This window comes from Canis lupus, chromosome 7 (genome assembly GCF_011100685.1).
Source record: "Canis lupus familiaris isolate Mischka breed German Shepherd chromosome 7, alternate assembly UU_Cfam_GSD_1.0, whole genome shotgun sequence".
In the NCBI taxonomy this organism is placed as follows: Eukaryota; Metazoa; Chordata; class Mammalia; order Carnivora; family Canidae; genus Canis; species Canis lupus.
Window position 1 is genome coordinate 66,377,951 of NC_049228.1, and position 27,012 is coordinate 66,404,962.

Consider the following 27,012-nt stretch of genomic DNA (forward strand, 5'->3'; position numbering starts at 1 on the left):
AGGGTGTGTGCAGAGGGAATGCTGTGCAGGGAGCCTGACTTGTGGCTCAATTCCAAGACTCCTGGATCATGACCTGAGCAAAGGCAGACGCTTAACCAACTGAGCCACCCAGGTATCCCAAAATAGACAAACTTCTAGAAAAACATATAATACCAAAACTGACTCAAGAACAAACAGAAAAATTGAACAGACCTATAACAAGAGGTTGAGTCATTAATCAAAACCTTCCCCCTATGGGGATCCCTGGGTGGCTCAGCGGTTTACCGCCTGCCTTCTGCCCAGGGCGTAATGCTGGAGTCCCAGGATCCAGTCCCGCATCAGTCTCCCTGTGTGGAGCCTGCTTCTCCCTCTGCCTGTGTCTCTGCCTCTCTCTCTATCATGAATAAATAAATAAAATCTTAAAAAAAAAAAAAAAACCCAAAAGCAAAACCTTCCCCCTAAAAAAGCCTATGACCATTGGCCTTCACTGGTGAATTCTACCAGACATTTAAAGAATTAATACCAAAAAAAAAAAAAAAAAGAATTAATACCAATGCTTCTCAAACTCCTCCAAAACATAAAAGTGAAGAAAGCACTCCTAACTCACTCTAATGACACCAGTACTACCCTGATACCAAAGCCAGATAAAGCTACCACAAATGGAAACTAGAAACAACTCCTTATATATATAGATGGAAAAAATCCTCAACAAAATGCAAGCACACCTAACCCAACAGCACAGAAAGAGGATTATACACCACAGCGGATTAGGATTTATTCTAGAATGCAATGGTGCTTCAGCATATGAAAAGTAATCAAGGTACTATACCACTTATCAGAATAAAGGGAAAAAAACAGATGATCATCTCATTTGATACAGAAAAAGTATTTGAAAATATGTAACACCTTTTCATGATGAAAACCTTGAACTAACTAGGAGCAAGAAGGAATTTCCTCAACATAATAATGGGCATTGATGAAAAACCCACAGCTAACATACTCAACAGCTATGGCTACAGTCTCATCTGAGGTTCAGGATCCTCTTCCAAGTTCCCATGGTTATTCGGAGAATTAATTTCATGGCAGCTGTAGAACCCATGGAGGCTTACTTCTTAAAGGCCAACAGAAGAGTCTCTGACTTCTATGTCAGCTTCACCTGAGGGGCACCTGGGTGGCTCAGTCAGCTGAGCATCCATGTCATGATCCCAGGGTTCTGGGATCGAGCCCTGCATCGGGCTCCTTGCTTGGAGGGTAGCCTACTTCTCCCTCGCCTGCTCCCCCTGCTTGTGTTCTCTTTCACTCTGTCAAATGAATAAAATCTAAAAAAAAAAAAAAAAAAAGCTTCACCTGGTTAGATCAGGCCCACCCAGGAAATTTCTCTATGGGTTAACTCAGTCTACTGCTTGGGGCTTCTTAAATTACATCTTCAAAATCACTTCACCTTTGCTATATAATGTAGCATAATCACAGAAATGATATCCAATCATATTGATATGTCTCACCCACACTCAAGAGTGGGGGATTATCTAAGGGTGTGTACACCAGTGGGAGAAATCTTGAGAGGACATCATAGAATGCTGCCTACCATAGGTTGTGACCTTTGATGAGGTAGAAAAGGGCATTGTCTCATCCCCCTAATCTCCGCTTCAAGGACCATAGCCCATCAGTCACACAAGTGTGCATATACAGGTAAATTTGGAAGGTATGCAACTAAGAATTTACTAATCTATTTTCCTTTTTATGTTGTTGCTGTTACTTAAATAAGTTGGCTTAAGAACTAATTTTAGCACATTTCTTCCAGTTCTTTCACATGACCACTCCTTACTTATCTACTATGGGTACATTTACTTGTAAATGAGCTATTTGAGAATTAACAAGGGAGAGTGTTTTCAGAGATGTCAAGGCAGCCAAAAATATTTCTCTTTCCAACTACATATGATCAGAAAGCTGCATCTCTGCATGAAGGAGAATTCTATTAAAAGTTCTGTTCAGGGATGCCTGGGTGGTTCAGTGATTGAGCGTCTGCCTTGGGCTCAGGTCGTGATCCTGGGGTCCTGGAATCGAGTCCCGAATTGGGCTCCCCATGGGGAACCTGCTTCTCTCTCTGCCTGTGTCTCTGCCTCTCTCTGTGCCTCTCTTGAGTAAATAAATTAAAAATAAATAAAGTTCCATTCAGATAATTTTGACCTCAACATTTCAATTGGAACCCATATGAGTCTTTCTTTCTTTCTCTCTCTCCCTCTCTCTCTCTCTTTCTTCCCGTCATTCTATCTTACACAAAATTTGTCTTTGGTTTCCCTCTGGGGAGGGAGGAAGAGGAAGTGGAAGCATCAACTTTATGTTCCTCCAGTTGGGTTAGTCTGTAAATTAATCCTCTCCACAGTAAGGCATTCCCAAATGACTTCAGTTACCTTGGAGGAAGCAGGTTAATTTATCTCCCTATTATGGCTACTACTTGGCTACCATAGCCTGAATCTAATAAACACAGATTAAGCTTGAGAGGGAAGCTTTAAGCAGATTTTTACTCAAGATTCCAGTGATAAGGGGCACATGGGTGGCTCAGTCAGTTGGGCATCTGCCTTCAGCTCAGGTCAGGATCCCCGAGTCTAGGGATTGAGCCTCGCACCAGCTCCCTGCTCTGTAGGGAGTACAGATTGGGACTGGGGTTTGGGGACAACAAACTTATCTGCCTCCTTGATCATTTCTGAAGCCTCCCAAGAATTCAACTTCTTTTTCTTCCCTAGGCCTCCATCGGGAGCCCCCCATGAACATTCCTCCTAACATGACTTTTTGCCAGTAACTAGAGCCCTTTTACTTAAATTTCTTTTTTCATCCTGAAGTCTCTGGCCTCAGTTCCCAGAATATAGTCTCTTCCCCACAAAATTCAATCAGTTGGAAATCAGGTTGCTAGTGCTAAAGTTGGGCTTCGTAGTGTTAGGGATTCTTAGTGCTAAAGATAGAGCTACAGTTAGTGTAGTGATAAGTATTAGAACTGATGAGTTGGGGTCACAGTGGTTTATTAATAAATAATCTGGTGACATCTACAATTTTTATAACAATTCATGTAGAACTATAATATTTCTTCTTTTTTAAAAATTTTATTTATTTATTCATGAGACACACAGAGAGAAAGAGAGGCAGAGACACAGGCAGAGGGAGAAGCAGGCTCCATGCAGGGAGCCCGATGTGGGACTTGATCCTGGGTCTCCAGGATCAGGCCCTGGGCCGAAGGCTGCACTAAACCGCTGAGCCACCCAGGCTGCCCATAATATTTCTTTTTAAAAAAGATTTTTTTGGGGATCCCTGGATGGCGCAGCGGTTTGGCGCCTGCCTTTGGCCCAGGGCGCAATCCTGGAGACCCGGGATCGAATCCCACATCAGGCTCCCGGTGCATGGAGCCTGCTTCTCCCTCTGCCTGTGCCTCTGCTTCTCTCTCTCTGTGTGTGACTATCATAAATAAATAAAAATTTTAAAAAATTTTTTAAAAAAAGATTTTTGGGGGGCACCCGGGTGGCTCAGTAGCTGAGCATCTGCCTTTGGCTAAGGGCATGAGTCCCACATTGGGCTCCCCACAGGGAGAATGCTTCTCCCTCTGCCTATGTGTCTGCCTCTCTTGCTGTGTCTCTCATGAATAAATAAATAAAATCTTAAAAAAATAAAAGATTTTAATTAATTAATTTTAAAGAGAGAGAGATGAAAATTGAGGGGAAAAGCAGAAGAAGGACAAGCAGACTCCACTCTGAGAGTGGAGCCCAATGCAGAGCTTGATCCCATGACCTGAAATCATGACCTAAGCCAAAATCAAGAGTCAGACCTCTAACCAAGTGAGCCACTCAGATGCCCCAGAGCTATGATATTTCTTTTAATTGAATGTAACCTAAAATTTTTGTTTCGTTAAATGTATGCCTTGTGATTTTCAGTTCTGGCATTCTCTGTGAGTATAAACCATTCTGTCCTCTGCCTGATTCCTGTTGCTGATTTGCCATAGAATTGAGGAGATTAAGTGTATAAGGTGTTTCCTGTTATAGGTAGAATTTTGCTTTATCCAAAAATTAAAGAAAAACCACCCAGAAACATTACTAATTAAGAAGTTTAATTCCTCCTAAAAGCCCTCAGGGAGGGCTTAAAAAAAGGTCATCTTTTTTTCTGAACTCATCTTTAGCTTAATGTAAATACAGAAGCATAAATACAAAAACAACTATAGATATAGATACAGATACAGTTATAAATATATGTACACATGGGTTAGTATACATAGCTATATTACCTAACTCAGTCAGCTGAGAGGGCCTAGACACAATGATACCTCAGTAGCAATGACCACACCAGTGCCCAGTGGGCACCAAGTGCCCATATCTTGGTTTCTAAATGTCATTCCTCTGTAAAAGAAACCAGGGCATATTCCACCCAATTTGTGAAGACCTGTTCCTATTTAAAACTTGTTTTCCATCACATCTTAGAATGCTTGGCCTTTCCTACTTTTAGCTATATCTTTTCACATGATTTATTCCTTTTACAATTAATTTTGTATGTTTTTAAATGACATTTTTGCTGTTTAAAAAGTAATAAATGTTCATTGTAACAATTAATTAAAGAGAAGTATAAAGAAAAGTGTTAAAAATCTTAGAGTATTTCTTAATTTTGAATATTGATTGAAAGAATTGAAATTGGAGCACCTGGGTGGCTCAGTCACTTAAGCATCTGACTCTTGGTTTTGGCTCAGGTCGTGATCTCAGGTTTGTGAAAATAGCACAGAGTTCTCCCTCTCCCACCTCCTCTGCCCCTCCTCCAGCTCATTCTCTCTCCCTCTTGCTCTTGCTTTAAAATAAATAAATAAAATCTTTAAAAAAAGAAAGAAAGCTGAAAACTTTAATTTATTTAAAACATTCCTTCAATAAATATGATTGTCCCTTGAACAACATGGGTTTGAACTGCACAGGTCCACTTACATGAGGATTTTTTTCTTTTCTTTTTAAGATTTTTTATTCATTTATTTCTCAGAGAGAGCATAAGCAGGGGGAGCAGAGCCAGAGGGAGAGGGAGAAGCAGGCCACCCGCTGAGCAAGAAGCGGGATGCAGGGCTCCAGCCTAGGGCCTTGGGATCACAACCTAAGCCAAAGGCAGAAACTTAACTGACTGAGCCATCCAGGCGCCCTATGAGATTTTTCTTTATAAATATGGTATGGTACTATAGATGGGTTTCTCTTCCTTATGATTTTCTTAAGAACATTTTCTTTTCTCTAGCTTACTTTATTATGAGAATATAGTATATAATACATATAACATACAAAATATGTATTAATTGTTTATGTTATCAGTAAGGCTTTCCATTAATAGTAGTCTGTTAAGTGTCTGAAGAGTCAAAAGTTATACACAGTTTTGACTGTGCGGGGGTTAGTGCCTCTAACCCCCTGTGTTGTTTAAGGCTCAAATGTACATTTGTAGGCAAAAATGAACCGCTGATATTTATTAATATCTGAATGCTTTTGTGGGACTTTTTCATCTTCTCTATTAGTTTTCTATTGCTACATAACAAATCACCATAAATTTAGCAGTTTTAAACAGCCCCATGGATCAGGTCTCCACGCACGACTTAACTGGGGCTCTGCTCCAGATCTCACAAGACTGTAGTCAAGATGTTGGGCAGGCTGTGTTTTCATCTGGAGGCTTGACTGAGGAAGAATCTGCTTCCAAGCTTCTTCAGGGTGTCGACAGAATTCATTTCCTTGCACTTGTGGGACTAAAGACCTGACCTTTCAGCTGTCATCAGCTAGAGGCTCCCCCACAAGTCCTGGAGGTCACCACTAGTTCCCTGTTATGTGGTCCTCTCCATCAGCAGTTCATATGGCTATTTGCTTCCTCAAGGTGGCAGGAGAGCCTTTTAGCTCCTGTCTGCTAAGCTAGAGTCACATAATATAATGTAATCACAGAAGTGGTGACATCTCATCACTTTTACTATATTCTGTTGGTTAGAAGCAAGTCACTGGTCCTCTCTGCACTCAGGGAGAAGGAATTATACACAGGCATAGACACCAGCAGAAGAAGTTATTAGGGGTCATGTTAGGATCTGAGCTCTCGTTTCTTCATCTAAATTGGGATAGGTCTTTTTTTTTTTTTTTTTTTTTTTTTACAAAAAAAATTTAATGTACAAAAGTTATCTGACAGTTGTTTCTTTTTTTTTAATTGGTGTTGAATTTGCCAACATATAGAATAACACCCAGTGCTCATCTCATCAAGTGCCCCCCTCAGTGCCCGTCACCCAGTCACCCCCACCCCCTGCCCATCTCCCTTTCTACCACCCCTTGTTCGTTTCCCCTTGTTCTCTCATGTTCTGTCTCCCTTTCTGGTATTTCTAAATTGGGATAGGTCTTAAAGAAGTTTGTGAATGTTCTAAAAGAAAAGAAAGTTCAGTCTCTACCATCTTATTTTATAGTCAGGGAATTGAAGCTCCAAAAGAATAAATGGTCTGCCTTAGTGGATGAATTCAGAGTTGTTTACTCCCTGGTTAGATGCTTCCTACACATTGTGATGCTCAGGAAGTATTTTACGGTATTATTGTAAACTTAAGCAAAATAAAATATATATGTATTTACCGGTAGGCAGAGCAGAAGGTGCGTGCAGGCATTATAAAGAATGTTGCTAAATAAAAATTAAAAAAAAAAAAAAAAGGGATCCCTGGGTGGCGCAGCGGTTTGGCGCCTGCCTTTGGCCTGGGGCGCGATCCTGGAGACCCGGGATCGAATCCCACGTCGGGCTCCCGGTGCATGGAGCCTGCTTCTCCCTCTGCCTGTGTCTCTGCCTCTCTCTCTCTCTCACTGTGTGCCTATCATAAATAAATAAAAATTAAAAAAAAAAAAAAAAAAGAATGTTGCTGGGCAGCCCAGGTGGCTCAGCGGCTTAGCGCCTGCCTTCTGCCCAGAGCATGATCCTGGAGACCTGGGATCAAGCCCCATGTTGGGCTCCTTGCATGGAGCCTGCTTCTCCCTCTGCCTGTGTCTCTACCTCTCTCTGTTTCTCATGAATAAATCAATAAAATCTTTAAAAAAAAAAAAAAAAAAGAATGCTGCATGTAAATTGTCAAGTATGGCAACCAGCATGTATATTTGTGTTTTCTGGGTGTGCTCGGATGCAAGAACCAGTGAGTGAAAAAGAATTATGCTCAGAGTGAGACCAGTGCATACATTATTTCATTTAGCCATCTCAAAGACTCTATAAAGTAGAAATTATTATTCTACAGGTTATTAAAAAAAAAACAGGCTCAGTGAAGGCAACTATATTATTCTGGGTGCTGACAACCATCAAGTTACCGTGACCTAATAAATGGCTCACTTCTGGCTCATCCCACTTATCGATCACTAATTTTTATGATTAATTTACAATCCTGTGAAATTTTTTCCTAGTCTATACAGCCCTTTCTTTTTGCCTATCTCTTTCTTTTTGCCTGCTTGAGTCTTGCCACTCTTGGTACTTCTAGGTGGGTGGAGTTCTTAGTAATAGACTGTTAAATCTTCTAGCTCTTTTAGATGCCTGTATCTCCTGGTTTAGTCGTATTGCCATAAACAGGCCTAGGAAAACATCCTTGATAATGGTTTCTGGTCCGTACGTTAAGTAACTGAATTTCTGTAATTCCAGAAATTCAAGGCACTAGCGAACCACAAATAGGCTTTAAAATCTTTTGAAGCCTAGTTCCTTTCCTTGATCTCCTTATTTATTTTCCGTAATCACTTCCCACGTAAGGCATACTTAAGGAACTGAAAGGATTCAGAAGAATCTAAAGTATGAATATCCTCATTATAGAGAGTTTTTTCTCTTTTTGATAGCGAAACAACTTTCTGAGGGACGTAGGATGTTCTCCCCGCACATAGTGCATTCTCCCAACATATATTTCGCATTAACTCCCCCAATTTCTTTCCGGGGCACCCTAAGCCCCTATAGGGCTCACAGTAAGTGAGGCGCACCGCCGCGCGGAATCCTTCAAGGTCACAGGAGCAGGTGCCTGGCCCGGGACCCGGCCGCGCACCGCCGGGCCTACCCGCGCCCCCGCGCCCGCGCCCGCGCCCGCCCCCCAAGTCGGCTCTCGCTGTCTGCGCACCTTCGGGGGTCGCCCAGGCTGAGCGCGAGCCGGCCGGGAGTCCCGGTTCGCCCCCACGGTGGCCGCGCTTGGAGCCGCGCGTCTAGAAGGTTCCTGAGTGGCTGGCGGCGGGGGCGGCTCCGGGGAGGCCGGGGCGGAGCCGGCGGCGCCCAGCTGCTGGGCTGCGTCTCCCGGGGCCCCGGGGCCGCGCCCGCTGGCGGAAGCTGCGCTCCGCGGGGCGAGAGGCGCCCCGCTCCCGGATCCCCCGCGGCGCCGCGCCCGCTCCCGGTGCTGGCCGCCGGCGGGCCCCCAGCCAGGCCACGCAGCGCCTAGCGATGGACCTGCGGATGCTCTCCCGGGAGCTCTCCCTCTACCTGGAGCACCACGTCCGGGTCGGCTTCTTCGGCTCGGGAGTGGGCTTATCCCTGATCCTGGGCTTCAGCGTCGCTTACGCCTGCTATTACCTGAGCAGCATCGCCAAGGTGAGCCGGGGGTTGGCGCAGGCAGCGCGCGAGGCGGGAGCTGCAGCCGCGGGCGCGGGCGGCGGGGCCGTCGCGGAGGCCAGCGCGCCCCGCCCGGCCGGTTGCCCCTGCGCCCGCACGCGGGGCCGGCTCGGTCCGCGTGCCCGGGGTCCCGCCCGCGCCCTCGGACGGCCCCGGGACCCGCCGGCCCCGCGCTGCCCCGCCGCCCGCCGCCGCCCGCCGGCCCTTCCGAGAACCACGCCCTCACCTCGGCTCTAGCCTCCGTCCCGAGGGGTCCGGCCCGTGCGACTGCGAAGAACGCGGGCCGGGCTTCTGGAGCAGATGGAAGCGGGAAGGGAGCGCGCGCGAGGGGCGGGGCTGCCCATTTCTGGGGTACGGTGGGCAGAAACTTCGTTCTGGACCCTCTGCCGTAATACTGGCTCCCCCCCCCCCCCCACAGAAGCCCCAGCTAGTGACGGGGGGTGAGAGCTTCAGCCGCTTTCTTCAGGACCACTGTCCCGTGGTGACAGAAACGTACTACCCGACAGTCTGGTGCTGGGAGAGTCGAGGACAGACACTCCTGAGACCTTTCATCACTTCGAAGCCCTCAGTGCAGTACAGGAAGTAAGTACCTTTACGTGTTCAGTCATTCATTCAAAACTGCGGGGTTTCCTGCATCCTCCTAGCTCTCGGGTAACCTTTGGTAAGCAGCTAGACAAGAAAGGGGGAATGAACATGGAAATCGGTACCCCCCTCCCCCAAAACACACACACACACACATACACTCAGTTGCAGGAAAATATTCAGGTATTGCCTTTCACAGTGTGTGTGTATGCACGCGTGTGTGTGCATGTGTGTGCACACCCAAGCCTTGATGTAAACGGTTTATTTCTGGAGAAGTGTTTGGCGGTTTACTCTTTTCCAATGTGGCATGCATCTGTCCCTGAGGACCTAGATCCTTTGATGATGTGTACCAATTCACTGATGCTGGGAGTGGGGATGGAGTGGAGAAGGATGCCAATTAATTTGGATTTGGCATGATGGACTCCTGTAAAAGGACATCCTCTTAAAAAGCAAATGCATGTCCTTGAGGTATTAAAGATATGGTCCAGGGATCCCTGGGTGGCGCAGCGGTTTGGCGCCTGCCTTTGGCCCAGGGCGCGATCCTGGAGACCAGGGATCGAATCCCACGTCGGGCTCCCGGTGCATGGAGCCTGCTTCTCCCTCTGCCAGTGTCTCTGCGCCTCTCTCTCTCTGTGACTATCATAAATAAATAAAAATTAAAAAAAAAAAAAAAGATATGGTCCAGAATTTTTCAGTAACCAGGAGATTTAGATGGTGCCTAATATTAATTTCCCTGAGTCATCTAGTCTTTCTCAAGTTCCTTTTGTTGCCTGGAACTTACACTATTTGGGAAAATTCTTTAAGTTCAGAGATACTGTGTGAGACGTATTTTCAAATACTTACGAAGCACAGTTTATAATATACTCTGTGGGGAGACTGCATTATTGAGTCAAAGGTCCACAGCAGTGATCGGATCAGCATTTTACTTATTCATAATTCCCTGATGAATTATTTGGGTGACCTCAATCAAATAGGGGTTAAATACTGGATATTTTAGAATAATGAGGGAATGATTAAGATAAATATGTGAAGTACTTTGAAGTTCATTTTTTTAAAGATTTTATTTATTTATTTATTTATTTATTTATTTATTTATTTATTCATTCATTCATTCATTCATGAGAGACACAGGCAGAGGAAGAAGCAGGCTCCTTACAAGGAGCCTGATGTGGGACTCGAACCCGGGAATCTGGGATCACTCACTGAGCCAAAGACAGGTGCTCAACTGCTGAGCCACTCAGGAGTCCCTGAAGTTCATTTTTATATGCTACCTTTCTGGGATGTTGCTGGAAATACTTTATGGTGCTTACTTCATATCACTCTAGTAATAACAGAGAGTGATAGAAGTGTGTGTTAGTGAATGCTGAAAAAAAAGTTCTTTTCAGATGACCAAATCACGTCATATATTTAAAAAAATTAAGACACTAATATTAAGACATGACTTAAAACACTTAATGAGTGTGTCTCTTTTTTTTTTTTCAGTGAACTTATTAAAACTGCAGATGGAGGACAGATTTCACTGGACTGGTTTGATAACTATAACAGTAAATGTTATATGGATGCTACCACCAGACCTACTATCTTATTGTTGCCTGGCCTCACCGGAACAAGCAAGGAATCATATATCCTTCATATGATTCATCTTAGTGAAGAATTAGGATACAGGTACCAGTAATATTTGTTATTTTTTGTATGGATTAAGCAATCCCCTAAATTATTTTTTTCTCTCCTTCCTCTTTTGCCTTTCTTTTTTCCCCCAGGAAGATGCATAACTGAATCATCTCCCAAGAAATAGAACTTAGCATAATTGACACTCAGCAGATTTTGCTTGAATGAATGAATGAAATTAGTATTACCTAGGAATTGACATAGGACCCAGGTCTGAGAAGCAGTAGGTTCACTAAAAAGATTGCTATGGAAAATAGCCATTACAGACCCCTGAGAGAGTACATGGTGACCCGCATGTCTCATTCCATATTTGAGCCCTGAATCCACTAATCTTGTCTCATTGGCTCAGATCTCAAATGTAAAAAAATATTCAGAATCAGCTTGTAGATGATACTTATTTTTCCAGAGGTAATACATGCCTCTTCATCCACCTGAGTTTGCAGATACACATTACTAATGTCCAGTCAATAATGCCATAGTATTCATTAGTATCCATTATTTATCTTAGTGACCAGGTACAATTTCAATTTTTGCAAGTGGTTTAGCAACCATAAGTTTCAGGTTCAGCTCTAAACTCTTAAAGCAGAATCATTGTGAAAAGTACTGTTTTTCTGTGGTCCATCTTTTTTAGCAGATGGTAATTATTGTAATGGAACACTCTGAGTTGCATCTTTTGTTAAACTTGAAACATTGTATAAAAATTTGATGTAGGGTTTATAATAACAACACTTATGTGAATGGGGAAATATCATAAGAACTAAATCAATTTTAACAAGTTAACTCTGATCTTTTATAGATAAAACATATTTTGTCCACGAAATGACAGTCTCTCAGACATTTTGATAGGTGTTCCACAAGTATTATTCCAGTAAAATTAGCACTAATAGCAGGAATTCGTCATTATTCCATGTTTAGCACCATCCAGTTAGATGTGAGGCTTGATTCCAACTTTTTGCTAAAACTTACTCTCAAAAAGTACAGATCATAAAGCCTTTTGTGCATATTTAAATTGCTGATTCTATACTTGGCCTGAGCTGTCTCCCAAGACTTAGGAAGTGCCTTCAAAAACAGTGTAGTTGAAATTCAAGGACTAAATCTCGTAAACCCTGGAGTTACCAGTACAACAAGGCTTTTCTCAATCATTTGTAAAAGTTGCCAGATTTCATGACCATGGCTATCATTACACTGTGTTTCAAAGGTTTTGGAAGATTCCAGCTCCCCCAAGAGTTAAAATCTCTACTGTTGATTCAGAAATTTTATTGAGAATGTATGATATAAGAAAGATTTTTGTGCTAGATACTATGAGGAGATACAAAGAAAGAATTGTGAGAAGTTGTCCTTGCCACAAGGAGCCCATGGGAAGGGAAGACTGGACTGAATCATTGTCAGCTGTTTTGAAGACAACTTATTTGTGGTTCTGAACACTAGCAGTGAATTAGTCTGGGCTTGAAAGTAGCAGAATCCATGAATGAGCAAAGGTCTATAAACTTTTCAGTGGCCTTTGGGCCTATCCTCATTTGTTTTTTTTTTTTTTTTAAGATTTCTTTCTTTCTTTCTTTCTTTCTTTCTTTCTTTCTTTCTTTCTTTCTTTCTTTCTTTCTTTCTTTTTCATTTATTTATGATAGACATAGAGAGAGAGACGCAGAGACACAGGCAGAGGGAGAAGCAGGCTCCATGCACCGGGAGCCCGATGTGGGATTCAATCCCGGGTCTCCAGGATGGCGCCCTGGCCAAAGGCAGGCGCCAAACTGCTGCACCACCCAGGGATCCCTAGACTATACTTCTTGATAGGATAGCCTACAAAATATTTTTGCAGCCTACCACAGATAGCAAGGCAGTTCCAAAGATCACTGAGTTTAAAAAAAAAAAAAAAAAAAAAGGTCTGAACTTTGGTAGAAATCCTTTGAGGCTGTGTAATAGAGTGGTATGTGCATGGGATTTAGAGCTGGGCCTGGGTTCAAATGTTAGAACTTTTACTTACTGAGTGACCTTAGCAATTAATTTTTAACTTTACCAATTATAGCTTCTCACTTACTATAGACAGGTTAAATGAATTAGAGTATAGAAAGTGCTTGGTTTAGTGACTTGAACACAGTGGGTCTTTAGAAATGTTTTTATGTTCCTTCCCAGACCTTCTATTCCCTGATCAGAATAGAACACTTTTTATAATTTAAAGAGCAAGTATGAGCAAACCTACTTCTTGGGAAATATGAACATCTAGTTTCCTTATAGGAATGTTTGGATTATATTATAATGTCTCTTACACAGTAAGAGTTGTGTAGGCATCATAAACACCTCAGTACCTTGAGGGTATGATTTTCTTTAAGCCCTGTTACTATCTTGTATAAAGGTTGAATGTGTAGAGAGGATCAGATCACCAGGGAACTGTTGCTGCTTCACTGCTGAGATATGATTTAAACATTAGAGAGAACTTAACTTGTGGCATATGGATAAAGTGAAACATAAAGGTTTACTATTGTTGCTATTTTAAAATTTTGGTTTATTTTATTGCATTTTTTAAAGATTTTATTTGTTTATTCATGACAGACATAGAGGGAGAGAGAGAGAGAGAGAGAGGCAGAGATACAGGCAGAGGGAGAAGCAGGCTCCATGCCGGGGGCCCGACACGGGACTCGATCCCAGGTCTCCAGATCATGCCCCGGGCCAAAGGCAGGCGCTGAACCTCTGAGCCACCCAGGGATCCCCATTTTTGTTTTGTTTTGTTTTTAAGATTTTTATTTATTTGAGAGAGAGAATGAGGGGAGAGGCAGAGGGAGAAGCAGACTCCCTGTGGAGCTGGGAGCCCAATGCGAGACTGGATCCCAGGGCCCTAAGTTCATGACCTGAACTGAAGGCAGACACTTAACCAACTGAGCCACCCAGGTGCCCCAAAACTTGTGTTTCCTGAACCTGAAAACTGACAAAGAGAACTTTTCAGTTAAGGTTCACCAATTCAGAATTAGTAGCGGATAAAGTAGTTAGAAATCTTATCCATTCATTCAAGCTTTGTTTTTTTTTTTTAAATCTCTATTTGGTAATACAGTCTAATAGATATTATTTTATGTACCTGAATATTATCTCTTTTCTTAAATCTTTTTCCCATTGTTGAATTAATTTTTAGCACTACAACTAAAAAGAGGGGGAAAAAACAGTAACTCTGAGAACATCCAAATCATCTTCTACTTTGATCTCTTTTATTGAGAGGCTTATTTTTTTTTTAATTTTTATTTATTTATGATAGTCACAGAGAGAGAGAGAGGCAGAGACACAGTCAGAGGGAGAAGCAGGCTCCATGCACCGGGAGCCCGATGTGGGATTCGATCCCGGGTCTCCAGGATCGCGCCCTGGGCCAAAGGCAGGCGCCAAACCGCTGCGCCACCCAGGGATCCCTGAGAGGCTTAATCTACTATTTTGTTGCACCCCCAACTAATATTAAAAAGATCGACCCATCCAGAATTATGTAATAATAAGTCCATTGAAATCTAGGTCAGTCATTAAGTATTTTTATCAGAACCTGTATTCCCAAAGAGTATACAGTCTAGCTGAAGTGACAAAGAATATGCAATAGTAGGAAAGAAATGCATTAGAGAGAACCAGGACTGACTACAAATAATAGCAAACTCAAAATAATAGTGACTTTAAAAAGAAGTTAGACCAGGGCTCTATAGTATCAGGAAGTGTTGCATCATAATCCATGGCTGCTCTAGCTCCAGCTATCACATCTACATTCCAATACCCAAGAAGGAGAAAAAAGACTAGAGAATGCATCATCTTTCTTTAAGGATGCTTTCCAGCAGTTTGTGCATACCATGTTTGCTTATATCATACAGGCCTGCTCTTCCTCAGCCTCAAGGGAGGCTTGAAAATGAAAACTTAGGAGATTCTGTGACAGAGAAAGAAGAGGAGGATGGATACTGGGAGATAACTGGCAGTCTCTAGCACTGAGTTGTCATTATTACAAGTGCCAGGATTCTGGAATATCAGACACCGAATGAGATATTTTATAGACGGAAGGAACAGGTCAGCAGTGCCAGAGGCCAGTGAAAGGGCAAGAAGAATGAGGACAGATAAAGCAAAATCATAGAAGATTCACCAAGGCAATGAGGAAAGAAGCCCAATTCCTGAGGGCTAGGATGATCTCAGGAGACAAAGCAGGAGTGGATCACACATCTTGTAAGTTTGACAGAGGAAAGGGGCAAGGAGGCAAACAGGAGTGGGATTAGAAAAGAACAGAAAGGGGACACCTGGTTGGCTCAGCAGTTGGGCGCCTGCCTTCAGCTCAGGGCCTGATCCCAGGATCTGGGATTGAGTCCCACATCGGGCTCGGGCTCCCTGCATGTACCCTGCTTCTCCTCCCTCTGCCCATGTCTCTGCCTCTCTTTGCGTCTCTCTTGAATAAATAAATAAATAAAATCTTTAAAAAGAAAAGAACAAAAGGATTAATTGGAGGGATTTTTTTCAAGATTGTGGGTGTTTGTTTCAAGAAATTTCTTTTTCTTGCCACATTTTTAAAACTACTTACAGAAAGCACTGGCTTTTAAAGGTGGTTTGACAGGATTAAGATCTTTCACTGCAGAGCCCACCTATTCATAGCAAGGATGCCATGTCCATCGTTTACATGTTTGAGATAAACTTGAAGTGGGAGATAATTTAAAAATAGTTTCAAATGTTCCTTTGTGGGGTGCCTTGATGGCTCAGTTGGTTGAACATCTGCCTTCAGCTCAGGTCATGATCCCGGGGTCCTGGGATCAAGTCCTGCATTATACTCCCCACGGGAAGCCTGCTTCTACCTCTGCCTATATCTCTGCCTCTCTTTGTGTCTCTCACGAATAAATAAAATCTTTAAAAAAATTTTTTTTAAACACTTTTAAATTTTTATTTATTTATTCATGAAACACACAGAGAGAAAGAGAGAGAGAGAGTGGCAGAGACACAGGGAGAGGGAGAAGCAGGCTCCATGCACGGAGCCTGACATGAGACTTGATCCCAGGACTCCAGGATCACACCCTGGGCTGAAAGTGGCGCTAAACCGCTGAGCCACCCAGGCTGCCCCCCAAAAAATGTTTAAATAAAAAATAAATGTTCCTTTGCTTTCCAGATTGGGATTTGGACCTGTGAACTTTGGATTTAGGGCAAGTATCACTAGGAGATACTAAGCTTTAGGTGACACATAGCTTTTCCTACAGTATCAGAAGGGCATTCAGAGGTCACCTATGGACTTTTCCTGAGAGAGGAAGGAAGGGGTGGTAGCTGGAACAGTAGGGCAAGTTCTGACCACTCGCAGTCTAAAAGCAGTATCTTAGATAAGAAATCACTTTAAATTAACACCAGGATGTGTTTATCTAAAAGTATTCTTACCATTTTTTTGTTGTTGTTAAAACAATTTAACTTTTAACATTTTGAGAAAGACTTTAGTTAACTGTTAACTTTAGTTAACAGTAAGACTGGCTAGATGACATGATGCATAGTAGAAGGTACTAGGTGAAGAGTTCACCTTATTTAATGATATTTCTGAAAAAAGTTATGGTGGATACTGACAAGTGGTCTCATTCCCTAGGGAACTAATTGTTAGATGTTCCATTATAAAATGATACCTCAGTTAACAAAGTTTCAGGGACAAAGCCTTTTTTTTTTTTTTTTAATCAGAGTTGACATGCCCTCAAAGAGTACTCTGTGTTCAGAACACTCCTCTTCTATAGAAAAAGAAACATTAATGTTACTAGTTTAAATAGCCCAGGGCGGCACAGTGAGGTGGTGAAGTGGATTATTGAATCAGGTCTGCTTAGGTTCAAGTCCCAGCCCTGTTATATGCTTCTGTGTATCCACAGACAAATTATTCAATCACTCTATACTTCAGTTTCTCATCTGTCAAGATAACTATATGTCATAGAACTGCAAGGATTGCGTGTATCTATACGAAGAATGAACATTTAAAAAAGTATTATCTGTGAATCTTAAAGGAGTGAATCATGTCTTTGGCATAGGGAAGAGTCACACTCTTTTAGTCCAGTTAGATAGAAAAGAGGTACTTACTGCCTACGCCCTATTACCAGGCAAGAAACCATTCCAGGAGGGCCCAGGGATATCAGTGTGCCTGGCCAGGCGATGAGTGGTACAGAAAGAAGGTAATGTCTTGCTAAGATGGAGTTTCTGACTGAATGTTGGCTCCTAAAGTTGCCTCAGTAATCTATGACACTGGAAGAATTTATTTCTATTAGTTCATACTATTAGCATAGAGCACTTCTGTTATTAAGTAGGGTTTTCTGTAAGCTAGTTCCACTGGTTCTTTACTTGACAAAATCTGTAGGATACCAAAGAGACCCAGCTAGAATTCAAATGAGTAAGATAAAATCTAAGAACATCAGAAAACAGTGTACTTATGTTAGGGAAAATGGGAGAGCTGATGGGGGGAAAAAAGATTCTAAAAAATGTTATAAGAGGTTCCTGAAAGAGAGCTTAGCGCTAGTTGTATAAAGTTTTCAGTGTCTTTACATGAAGGAGAACTTTAACTTTTCTTCTCCTTATGACTACTGGTTTTAAAATATTATACCTAGGGGCACCTGGGTGGCTTGGTGGTTGAGCATCTGCCTTTGGCTCGGGTCGTGGTCCTGGGGTCCTGGGATCGAGTCCCACATTGGGCTCCCCACAGGAAGCCTGCTTCTCCCTCTGCCCATGTCTCTGCTGCTCTCTGTGTGTCTCTCATGAATAAATAAATAAATATTCAGAAAAAATAAATAAATAAATAAATAAATCCTTTGAAAAAAATATTACACCCAAAAAAATGAATTGCGCTAATTATTGTCGATCTTTTTTTTTTTTTTTAGTTCATAGGGCCACTCAGAACTTCTGATCAGCAAGAGATAACCAGAATTGCCATTTGGTTTACAGTAATTAAATTTAGCTTTATGTATTACTTGCCACATGATAGACCACATCCTGGGTGCTTCACTTAGGTTGTTTTATTTAACATGTACCTAATGCCAAGAGATGTATTATTATGCTAATTTTGCCAACCAAAATCAAGACTACAGTGTTCATAATTTCACCAAAGTTAGACAGTTAATGTGTGACAAGGTTAAGATTCAACTATACAGCCTTATTACAGATAAATGTATTATTTCTTTTTTAGATTCTTGAAATGTTGATCATTCTTCAAAACTCTCCTTTACTTGGTTTCTCATGATTATTGTCTGTCAGAATAATATAGACCTGTAATATCATAAGACTCTTTCATCAGAGAAATTCGTTATGTCTTATAACAGGCAAACAAGTCATGTTTCATATTCAGGAAATAGATTTTGTAGGGAAAGAGTTGAAACAAGAGAATGAGGTTCTTGAATTATGGATTAAGTTTCACTGCTCTCCATTACTATGTGATAATCAGGAGTTGGGTGTGTAATACAGTTAATAATATATTCTTGTTAATTATTATGTTTGATTTTGATAACTTTGCATTCTAGAAAAAGGAACATGAGTTATATTCATCTGTTTTAATATCTTTAGAACATTAGTGAGGTTGGAAATGTTGAAGTAGTATCATTTTTATAAAAAAATATGTATTATGCCGTTGGATGTAGTGTTGTATAAATGTAAATTAGGGCAAAAAGTTGGTAGTGTTTATCAGACTGCTTATATCTTTACTAGCTTTTTTTCATCTTATTGATAGAAGGAAGTTGAAATCAACTGAGATTGTGGATTTTCTTTTTTTATTTAATATTTATTTTTTATTGGAGTGCAATTTGCCAACATACAGTATAACACCCAGTGCTCATCCCATCAAGTGCCCCCCTCAGTGCCCATCACCCAGTCACTCCATCCCCCCACCCACCTCCCTTTCGACTACCCTTTGTTCGTTTCGCAGAATTAGGAGTCTCTCATGTTTTGCCACTGTCTCTGATATTTCTTTTTTTTTTTTTTTTTTTTTTTTTTTTTTTTTTTTTTTTTTTTTTTTAAATTTTTATTTATTTATGATAGTCAGAGAGAGAGAGAGAGAGGCAGAGACACAGGCAGAGGGAGAAGCAGGCTCCATGCACCGGGAGCCCGACGTGGGATTCGATCCCGGGTCTCCAGGATCGCGCCCTGGGCCAAAGGCAGGCGCCAAACCGCTGCGCCACCCAGGGATCCCTGTCTCTGATATTTCTGACCCACTTTCTCTCCTTTCCCCTATAATCCCTTTCACTATTTTTTATATTCCCCGTATGAGTGAAACCATATAATAATTGTCCTTCACTGATTGACTTACTTCACTCAGCATAATACCCTCCAGTTCCATCCATGACGAAGCAAATGGTAGGTATTCATCATTTCTAATGGCTGAGTAATATTCCATTGTATATATAGACCAAATCTTCTTTATCCATTCATCTCTCAATGGACACCAAGTCTCCTTCCACAGTTTGGCTATTGTGGACATTGCTGCTATGAACATTGCAGTGCAGGTGTCCTGCCATTTCACTGCATCTGTATATTTGGGGTAAATACCCAGTACTGCAATTGCTGGGTCATAGGGTAGCTCTATTTTTAACTCTTGGAGGAACCTCCTCACTGTTTTCCAGAGTGGCCGTACCAGTTCACGTTCCCACCAACAGTGCAAAACGGTTCCCCTTTCTCCACATCCTCTCCAACGTTTGTTGTTTCCTGTCTTGTTAATTTTCCCCATTCTCACTGGTGTGAGGTGGGATCTCATTGTGGTTTTGATTTGTTTTTCCCTGATGGCAAGTGACGTGGAACATTTTCTCATGTGCTTGTTGGCCATGTCTATGTCTTCTTTGGTGAAATTTCTGTCCATGTCTTGTGCCCATTTTATAATTGGATTGTTTGTTTCTTTGCTGTTGAGTTTAATTTTTTTTTATAAATTTTTATTTATTTATGATAGTCACAGAGAGAGAGAGAGGTAGAGACACAGAGGGAGAAGCAGGCTCCATGCACCGGGAGCCCGATGTGGGATTCGATCCCGGGTCTCCAGGATTGCGCCCTGGGCCAAAGGCAGGCGCCAAACCGCTGCGCCACCCAGGGATCCCTGCTGTTGAGTTTAAATAAGTTCTTTATAGATCTTGGATACTAGCCCTTAATCTGATAGGTCATTTGCAAATATCTTCTCCCATTCTGTAGGTTGTCTTTTAGTTTTGTGGACTGTTTCTTTTGCTGTGCAGAAGCTTTTTATCTTGATGAAGTCCCAGTAGTTCATTTTGGCTTTTGTTTCTCTTGCCTTCATGGATGTATCTTGCAAGAAGTTACTGTGGCCAAGTTCAAAAAGGGTGTTGCCTGTATTCTCCTCTAGGATTTTTTTTTTTTATTTATGATAGTCACAGAGAGAGAGAGAGAGAGAGAGGCAGAGACACAGGCAGAGGGAGAAGCAGGCTCCATGCACCGGGAGCCCGACATGGGATTCGATCCCGGGTCTCCAGGATCACGCCCTGGGCCAAAGGCAGGTGCTAAACCGCTGCGCCACCCAGGGATCCCTAGGATTTTGATGGAATCTTGTCTCACATTTAGATCTTTCATCCATTTTGAGTTTATCTTTGTGTTTGGTGTAAGAGAGTGGTCTACTTTCATTCTTCTGCACGTAGCTGTCCAATTTTCCCAGCACCATTTATTGAAGAGACTGTCCTTTTTCCAGTGGATAGTCTTTCCTGCTTTGTCAAATATTAGTTGGCCATAGAGTTGAGGGCCCATTTCTGGATTCTCTATTCTGTTCCATTGATCTATGTGTCTGTTTTTGTGCCAGTACCACACTATCTTGATGATCACAGTTTTGTAGTACAACTTGAAATCCGTCATTGTGATGTCCCGGCTCTGGTTTTCTTTTTCAATATTCCCCTGGCTATTCGGGGTCTTTTCTGATTCAAGATTGTGGATTTTCTATTTCTCCATTTAATTCTGTCAATTTGTGCTTCATGTATTTGAAAGCTCTGTTATTAGTCACAGATATATTTATGATTTTTATTTAGTCTTCCTGTGACTTAACTCTTTTACCATTATGAAATGTCTGTCTTTATCTCTGGTTTTGATGTCTATCTGATATTACTGTAGCCACTCTAGCCTTCTTATACTTACTGTTTTCATCATTTTTTTCATACTTTAACTTTCAGAGTATCTTTGTCTTTATATTTAAAATGTATTGCTTGGGATCCCTGGGTGGCGCAGCGGTTTAGCGCCTGCCTTTGGCCCAGGGCACGATCCTGGAGGCCCCGGGATCGAATCCCATGTCGGGCTTCCGGTGCATGGAGCCTGCTTCTCCCTCTGCCTGTGTCTCTGCCTCTCTCTCTCTCTCTCTCTCTCTGTGACTATCATAAATAAATAAAAATTAAAAAAAAATAAAATAAAATGTATTGCTTATAGATAGCATATAGTTGAGTCTTACTTTTTTATTCAGTCTGAGAATTTATTTTTTTAAAATATTTTATTTATTTATTCATGAGAGACACACAGAGAGATAGAGGGGCAGAGACACAAGCAGAGGGAGAAGCAGGCTCCATGCAGGCAGCCCGATGTGGGACTCAATCCTGGGATCATGCGCTGGGCAGAAGGCAGGCACTAAACCACTGAGCCACCCAGGCATTCTGAGAATTTCTTTATCTTAATTGGATTTTTTTACTCCATTTTCATTTAATGTAACTGTTGATATGGTGGATACAGGCCTACCATTTTCCTCTTTGCTTTCTGGGTTTTTTTTGTTGTTGTTCCTTTATTCCCCTACCGCTTCTCTTCCTCTTCTTGAGACTTTGAGTTTTTTGTCTTATCAACCTTGGAAAAAATTTTGCCATTATTTACTCAAATATTTTTCTGCTCCATTCTCTTTCTTCTCCTTCTGAGACCACAATTAGATATATGTGTGTTAGATCTTGTGATAATATACCACAAAACACTGAGGTTCTAATTCATTTTTTTAAGATTTATTTATTTATTTATTCATGAGAGACACAGAGAGAGGCAGAGACATAAGCAGAGGGAGAAACAGGTTCCTTACAGGGAGCCCTAATGCAGGACTCGATCCCGGAACTTCAAGATTATGTCCTGAGCTTAAAGCAGACGTTAAATCACTGAGTCGCCCAGGCGTCCCTCATTTTTTTTCTATCTTTATTTCTCTTTCATCTTTACATTGGAACTATAATTTGTAAGTCAAGTGAGTATTTTATTCATATACTATATTTTCTGACATAGAATTTCCATTTCTAATAGGTTTTATTCCTCTGCTGAGATTTCTTTTTTTTTAATTTAGTACAAACTTATTTTTTCTTTATGTCCTTTAGCATAGTTTTAATAACTGCTTTAAATCCTCATGTACTAATTCTAAAATACGGATCATCTCAGAGTCAGTTACAATGACTATCTTATCTTTTGAGTATTGACATGTTTTCCTGGTTCTTCATGATCTAGTAATTTTGGATTGTATTGTAGACATTTTGAATGATCCATTGTAGAGACTCTAGATTCTGTTATATTTTTCCAAAGAGAATTGATTTTTGTTTATCTTATCAGGTGGATAATTTTTTAAAGATTCTATTTATTTATTTGACATATATAGAGAGAGGGAGAGCAAGAGCACCAGGGAGCACAAGCAGGGGGAAAAAACAGAGGGAGAGGGAGAAGCAGGATCTCCACTGAGCAGGGAGCCTGACATGGGACTCAATCCCAGGACCCCGGGATCATGACTTGAGCCAAAGGCAGACATTTAATCGACTGAACTACCCAGGCACCCATCAGGCAAATAAGTTGCCTAAATTCAAACTTCAAACTCTATTTCATCTGTGGTTGAGAGCAGCTGAAATCTCCATTCAGTGTTTTATCCTTAATTTGCTCAGAGCCTCACATCTGTATAGATGAAAGCTTAGCTAGAGCTGTGGGCTCAGTTTTTACCCAGAATTTAGAATTCTTCCTCTGGGGCTCTCTCTTTTCTGAAAATGTCCTATCTTTTCTAGCTGCTATAGATGTACCAAACTGTTTTCTGATTTCTCAAGCCCATGAAATAGCATTTCTTTCTTTAAAAAAAAAAAAAGATTTTATTTATGTATTTGAGAGAGAGAGAGAGAGAGCGCGCACGCAAACAAGCATGGGGAGAGGTGGAGGGAGAGGGAGAGGGAGAAGCAAACTCTCTGCTGAGCAGGGAGCCAGACGTGGGGCTCGGGGCTCGATCCCAGACCCCAGGATCATGACCTGAGCCAAAGGCAGCCGCTTAACCAACTGAGCTACTCAGGCACCCCCGAAATAGCATTTCTATCTGACATTTGTCCATCATTGAATGATACCAACTGGTGCCTCCCCTCAGGCAAAAAGCTATAAAAAGAGGAGCTCACCCAATGCCATTTTTTTTCTTCCAAGTGTCAACTCTCATTTAGTTTCTACCTACTTGCCATTGCCTTTATAATTTATAGATATTGTTCATTGGAAGGATTGGCCTAATAAGATCTTCTCTGACATTTCTGGAAGTATAACCACCTTGTCATCTTTTCTTAACCTGGCATTCAGAACCCTATGCCTATTTTGGTACTAACCTATTTTTTTCTATCCTTCTTTTCTTTTCTTTTCTTTTCTTTTTTTTTTTTAAGATTTTATTTATTTGTTTGAGAGAGAGAGAGCACGTGAATGGGTGGGAAGGAGGGGCAGAGGGAGCAGGAGAAGCATACTCCCCACTGAATAGGGAGCCTGACATGGGACTTGATCCCAGGATCTTGGGATTACAACCCAAGCCAAAGGCAGACACCCAACCAACAGAGCCACCCAGGTGCCCCTCCATCCTTCTTTTCTGTCATTATACTCTGTGTAGCCATGTTTCTTTTTTTTTTTTTTTTTGTAGCCATGTTTCTGCTAAGATGATATATTTTCTCATCCCTTAGAAAATGTTATACATTCTTACCTTACATCTTTGCTTACATTACTTCTTAAAATCCATGTTGTATCCCATATTTTCCCTTCTTCTGAAATCTTTACCATTTTTCAAGTCTCAGCATACTATCTGTTTTTTCCCACAAATTCTTTCCTAATCAGTTTTGTGCAACCTGACCTCACAAGGCTTTATTATCTACACCATTCATTGGACATTGAATTGTATACTGCCTGATGATATTACATTTATTGTAGTTGTTCAACTGAAAACATGATGCATTTCTTTTCAACATAACTAGGCTATACTCTCTTTTAGGCCAGGAACCTTATATTTATATTTCATTTTTCTCCTACAAGCTCTAGCTCAATCTTCAGTTCATTAAATAGTCTGTTTAATAATTTTTGAATGAAGGGGTTATTCCAATATTAATATTTATATAAAGTGCCTAGAACATGATCTGACACATAGCAAACAATAATCAAGGTAATGTGTTGTTATTATTATCTGAAATCACTCCACCCTCTGATTATTGATTCTGTTCTTAGACTCAAAGACTTGTGGAATCTTTTTTTTTTCTTTATTTGTTCATGAGAGACACAGAGAGAGAGAGAGAGAGAGAGGCAGAGACACAGGCAGAGGGAGAAGCAGTCTCCATGCACGAAGCCCGACGTGGGACTCGATCCCGGGACTCCAGTATCACACCCTGGGCTGAAAGCGGCGTTAAACCGCCGAGCCACCCGGACTGCCCAGACTTGTGGAATCTTAGAACTAGAAAGTACTTACAGTCATCTGATAAAATTTCTTTACTCTGACAGATCCCTGGGCTTGAGCAGATTCAAGGCTATCTGGTCCATCTCACTGTAATAATGGTTTTCAGTAAAGGAGGCTATAGATAGCCTCTCCTGTTATTTGGTTTAAAATGTCCACAGCACTAAAAGTTGAGAAATCTTGTGCTATGGTAGCTCTATGCCTTTTATTTAACCTTCCTTAAAGAAGACTTACCTGCTTTCCTTTTAACATGTTCTGTTGTCTCAGAGTTCTTAAGACCGGATTTATTCTTTATTTGGTAATTTTTAATTTTTATTTCCATTTTGAGAAGAACATCTAAATAAATATTTAGGTATTTAAATAAATATTTCCTACATATTTGGGAGAGGGCAGCCCAGGTGGCTCAGCGGCTTAGCGCCACCTTCAGCCCAGGGCATGATCCTGGAGACCCAGGATCAAGTCCCACATCAGACTTCCTGCGTGTAGCCTGCTTCTCCCTCTGCCTGTGTCTCTGCCTCTGTGTGTGTGTGTGTGTGTGTGTGTGTGTGTGTCTCCCATGAATAAATAAATCTTTTAAAAAATTGGGAGAGGTTTTTTTTTAAAGATTTTATTTATTTATTCATGAGAGACACACAGAGAGGCAGAAACACAGGCAGAGGGAGAAGCAGGCTCCCTGCAAAGAGCCTGATGCAGGACTCAATCCCAGGAAATAAAATCTTTAAAAAAAAAAATGAGGGTGCCTGGGTGACTCAGTCGATTCAGCAGCTGCCTTCGGCTCAGATCATGATTTTGGAGTGCTGAGATCGAGCCCCATGACCTGCTCTGCGCTCAGCAGGGAGCCTGCTTCTCCCTCGCCTCCTCCCCCATTCATGCCCTCTCTTTCTCTCACTCTCTCTCAAATAAATAAAGCCTAAAAAAATAGAAGGCATTATAAAAGGACCCAGTCCTAGGACCCCAAGATCACGACCTGAGCCAAAAGCAGATGCTCAACCAATGAGTCATTCAGGTGCCCCTTTAATATTTTATTTACTTATTTGAGAGAGTGAGAGAGAATAAGCAGGGGGAGTGGCAGAAGACAGGGAGAGGGAGAAGCAGACAACTTGCTGAGCAGAGAGCTTGATGCAGGGTTCAATCCCAGGACCCTGGGATCATGACTGAGTCGAAGGCAGATGCTTAACTGACTGAGCCACACAGGTACCCCTCTTTGGGAGAGTTTAGAGAGTGGAACATACAGCTTGTGAGTGGACACCTTTGTTTTTAAATTGCTCTTTGACGAAAGAGCAATTTAAAAGTGGATGGTAGGGCAGCCCCGGTGGCCCAGCAGTTTGGCACCGCCTTTGGCCCGGGGTGTGATCCTGGAGACCAAGGGTTGAGTCCCATGTCCGGCTCCCTGCATGGAGCCTGCTTCTCCCTCTCTCTCTGCCTGTGTCTCTGCCTCTCTCTCTCTCTCTGTGTATCTGTCATGAATAAATAAATAAAATCTTTAAAAATAAAAAAAGTAAAAGTGGATGATAGGGGCAGCCTGGGTGGCTCAGCGGTTTAGCACTGCCTTCGGCCCAGGGCATAATCCTGGAGACCCAGGGATCAAGTCCCATGTTGGGCTCCCTGCATGGGGCCTGCTTCTCCCTCTGCCTATGTCTCTGCCTCTCTGTTTCTCATGAATAAATAAAATCTTTAAAAATAAATAAATAAAAGTGGATGATATAGGGGCACCTGGATGGCTCAGCTGGTTGAGTGTTCAACTCTTGATTTCAGCTCAGGCCATGATGTCAGGGTTGTGAGATTGAACCCCACATTGGGCTCTGTGCTCCTTAAGGTGTCTGCTTGAGATTCTTTTCCTCTCCTTCTTTTCCCTCTGCTCCATCCCCCATTCATGCTCTCTCTCTCTCTAAAATAAATAAATCTTTAAAAAAAAATAAAAATGAGTGATGTTGAGAAAGGCAAGAAGACTTTTGTTCAGAAGTGTGCCCAGTGCTTATACCATGGAAAAGGGAGGCAAGCAAAAAGCTGAGTCAAATCTCCATAGTTTACTTGGGCAAAAGACAAGTCAGGCCCCTAGATTTTCTTATAGGGATGCCAGCAAGAATACAGGCATCACCTGGGGAGAGGTGACACTGATGGAGTATTTGGAGAACCCCAAGAAATACATCCCTGAAACAAAAATGATCTTAGCCAGGGGATCCCTGGGTGGCTCAGCAGTTTAGTGCCTGCCTTTGGCCCAGGGCACGATCCTGGAGCCCTGGGATTGAGTCCCGCATCAGGCTCCCAGCATGGAGCCTGCCTCTCCCTCTGCCTGTGTCTTTGCCTCTCTCTATATATATGTCTATCATAAATAAATAAAATATTTTTTAAAAAATGATCTTGGCTGGTTTTAAGAAAAGGAAGAGATGGCAGCCCAGGTGGCTCAGTGGTTTAGCGCTGCCTTCAGCCCAGGGTGTGGTCCTGGGGACCCCGGATCAAGTCCCACATCAAGCTCCCTGCATGGAGCCTGCTTCTCCCTCTGCCTGTGTCTCTCTCTGCCTCTCTCTCTCTCTCTGTCTCTCTGTCTCTCATGAATAAATAAATAAAAATCTTTAAAAAAAAACTAAAGGAAAAGAGCAGACTTGGTAGCTTAT

At 41.9% G+C, this 27,012-nt stretch overlaps 1 protein-coding gene across 1 annotated transcript in view; it reads left to right on the plus strand.

Moving 5' to 3' along the window:
- Window positions 1-7,105: 7,105 nt before the first annotated feature.
- ABHD3 (abhydrolase domain containing 3, phospholipase) overlaps window positions 7,106-27,012 on the plus strand; it is a 52,396-nt gene continuing 32,489 nt past the window's right edge. The window contains exons 1-4 of the mRNA XM_038541815.1: window positions 7,106-7,117; window positions 8,158-8,532; window positions 8,972-9,135; window positions 10,618-10,800. Of these exons, the coding sequence (XP_038397743.1) occupies window positions 7,106-7,117; window positions 8,158-8,532; window positions 8,972-9,135; window positions 10,618-10,800 (734 nt within the window). The remainder of the gene's footprint in view (window positions 7,118-8,157; window positions 8,533-8,971; window positions 9,136-10,617; window positions 10,801-27,012) is intronic.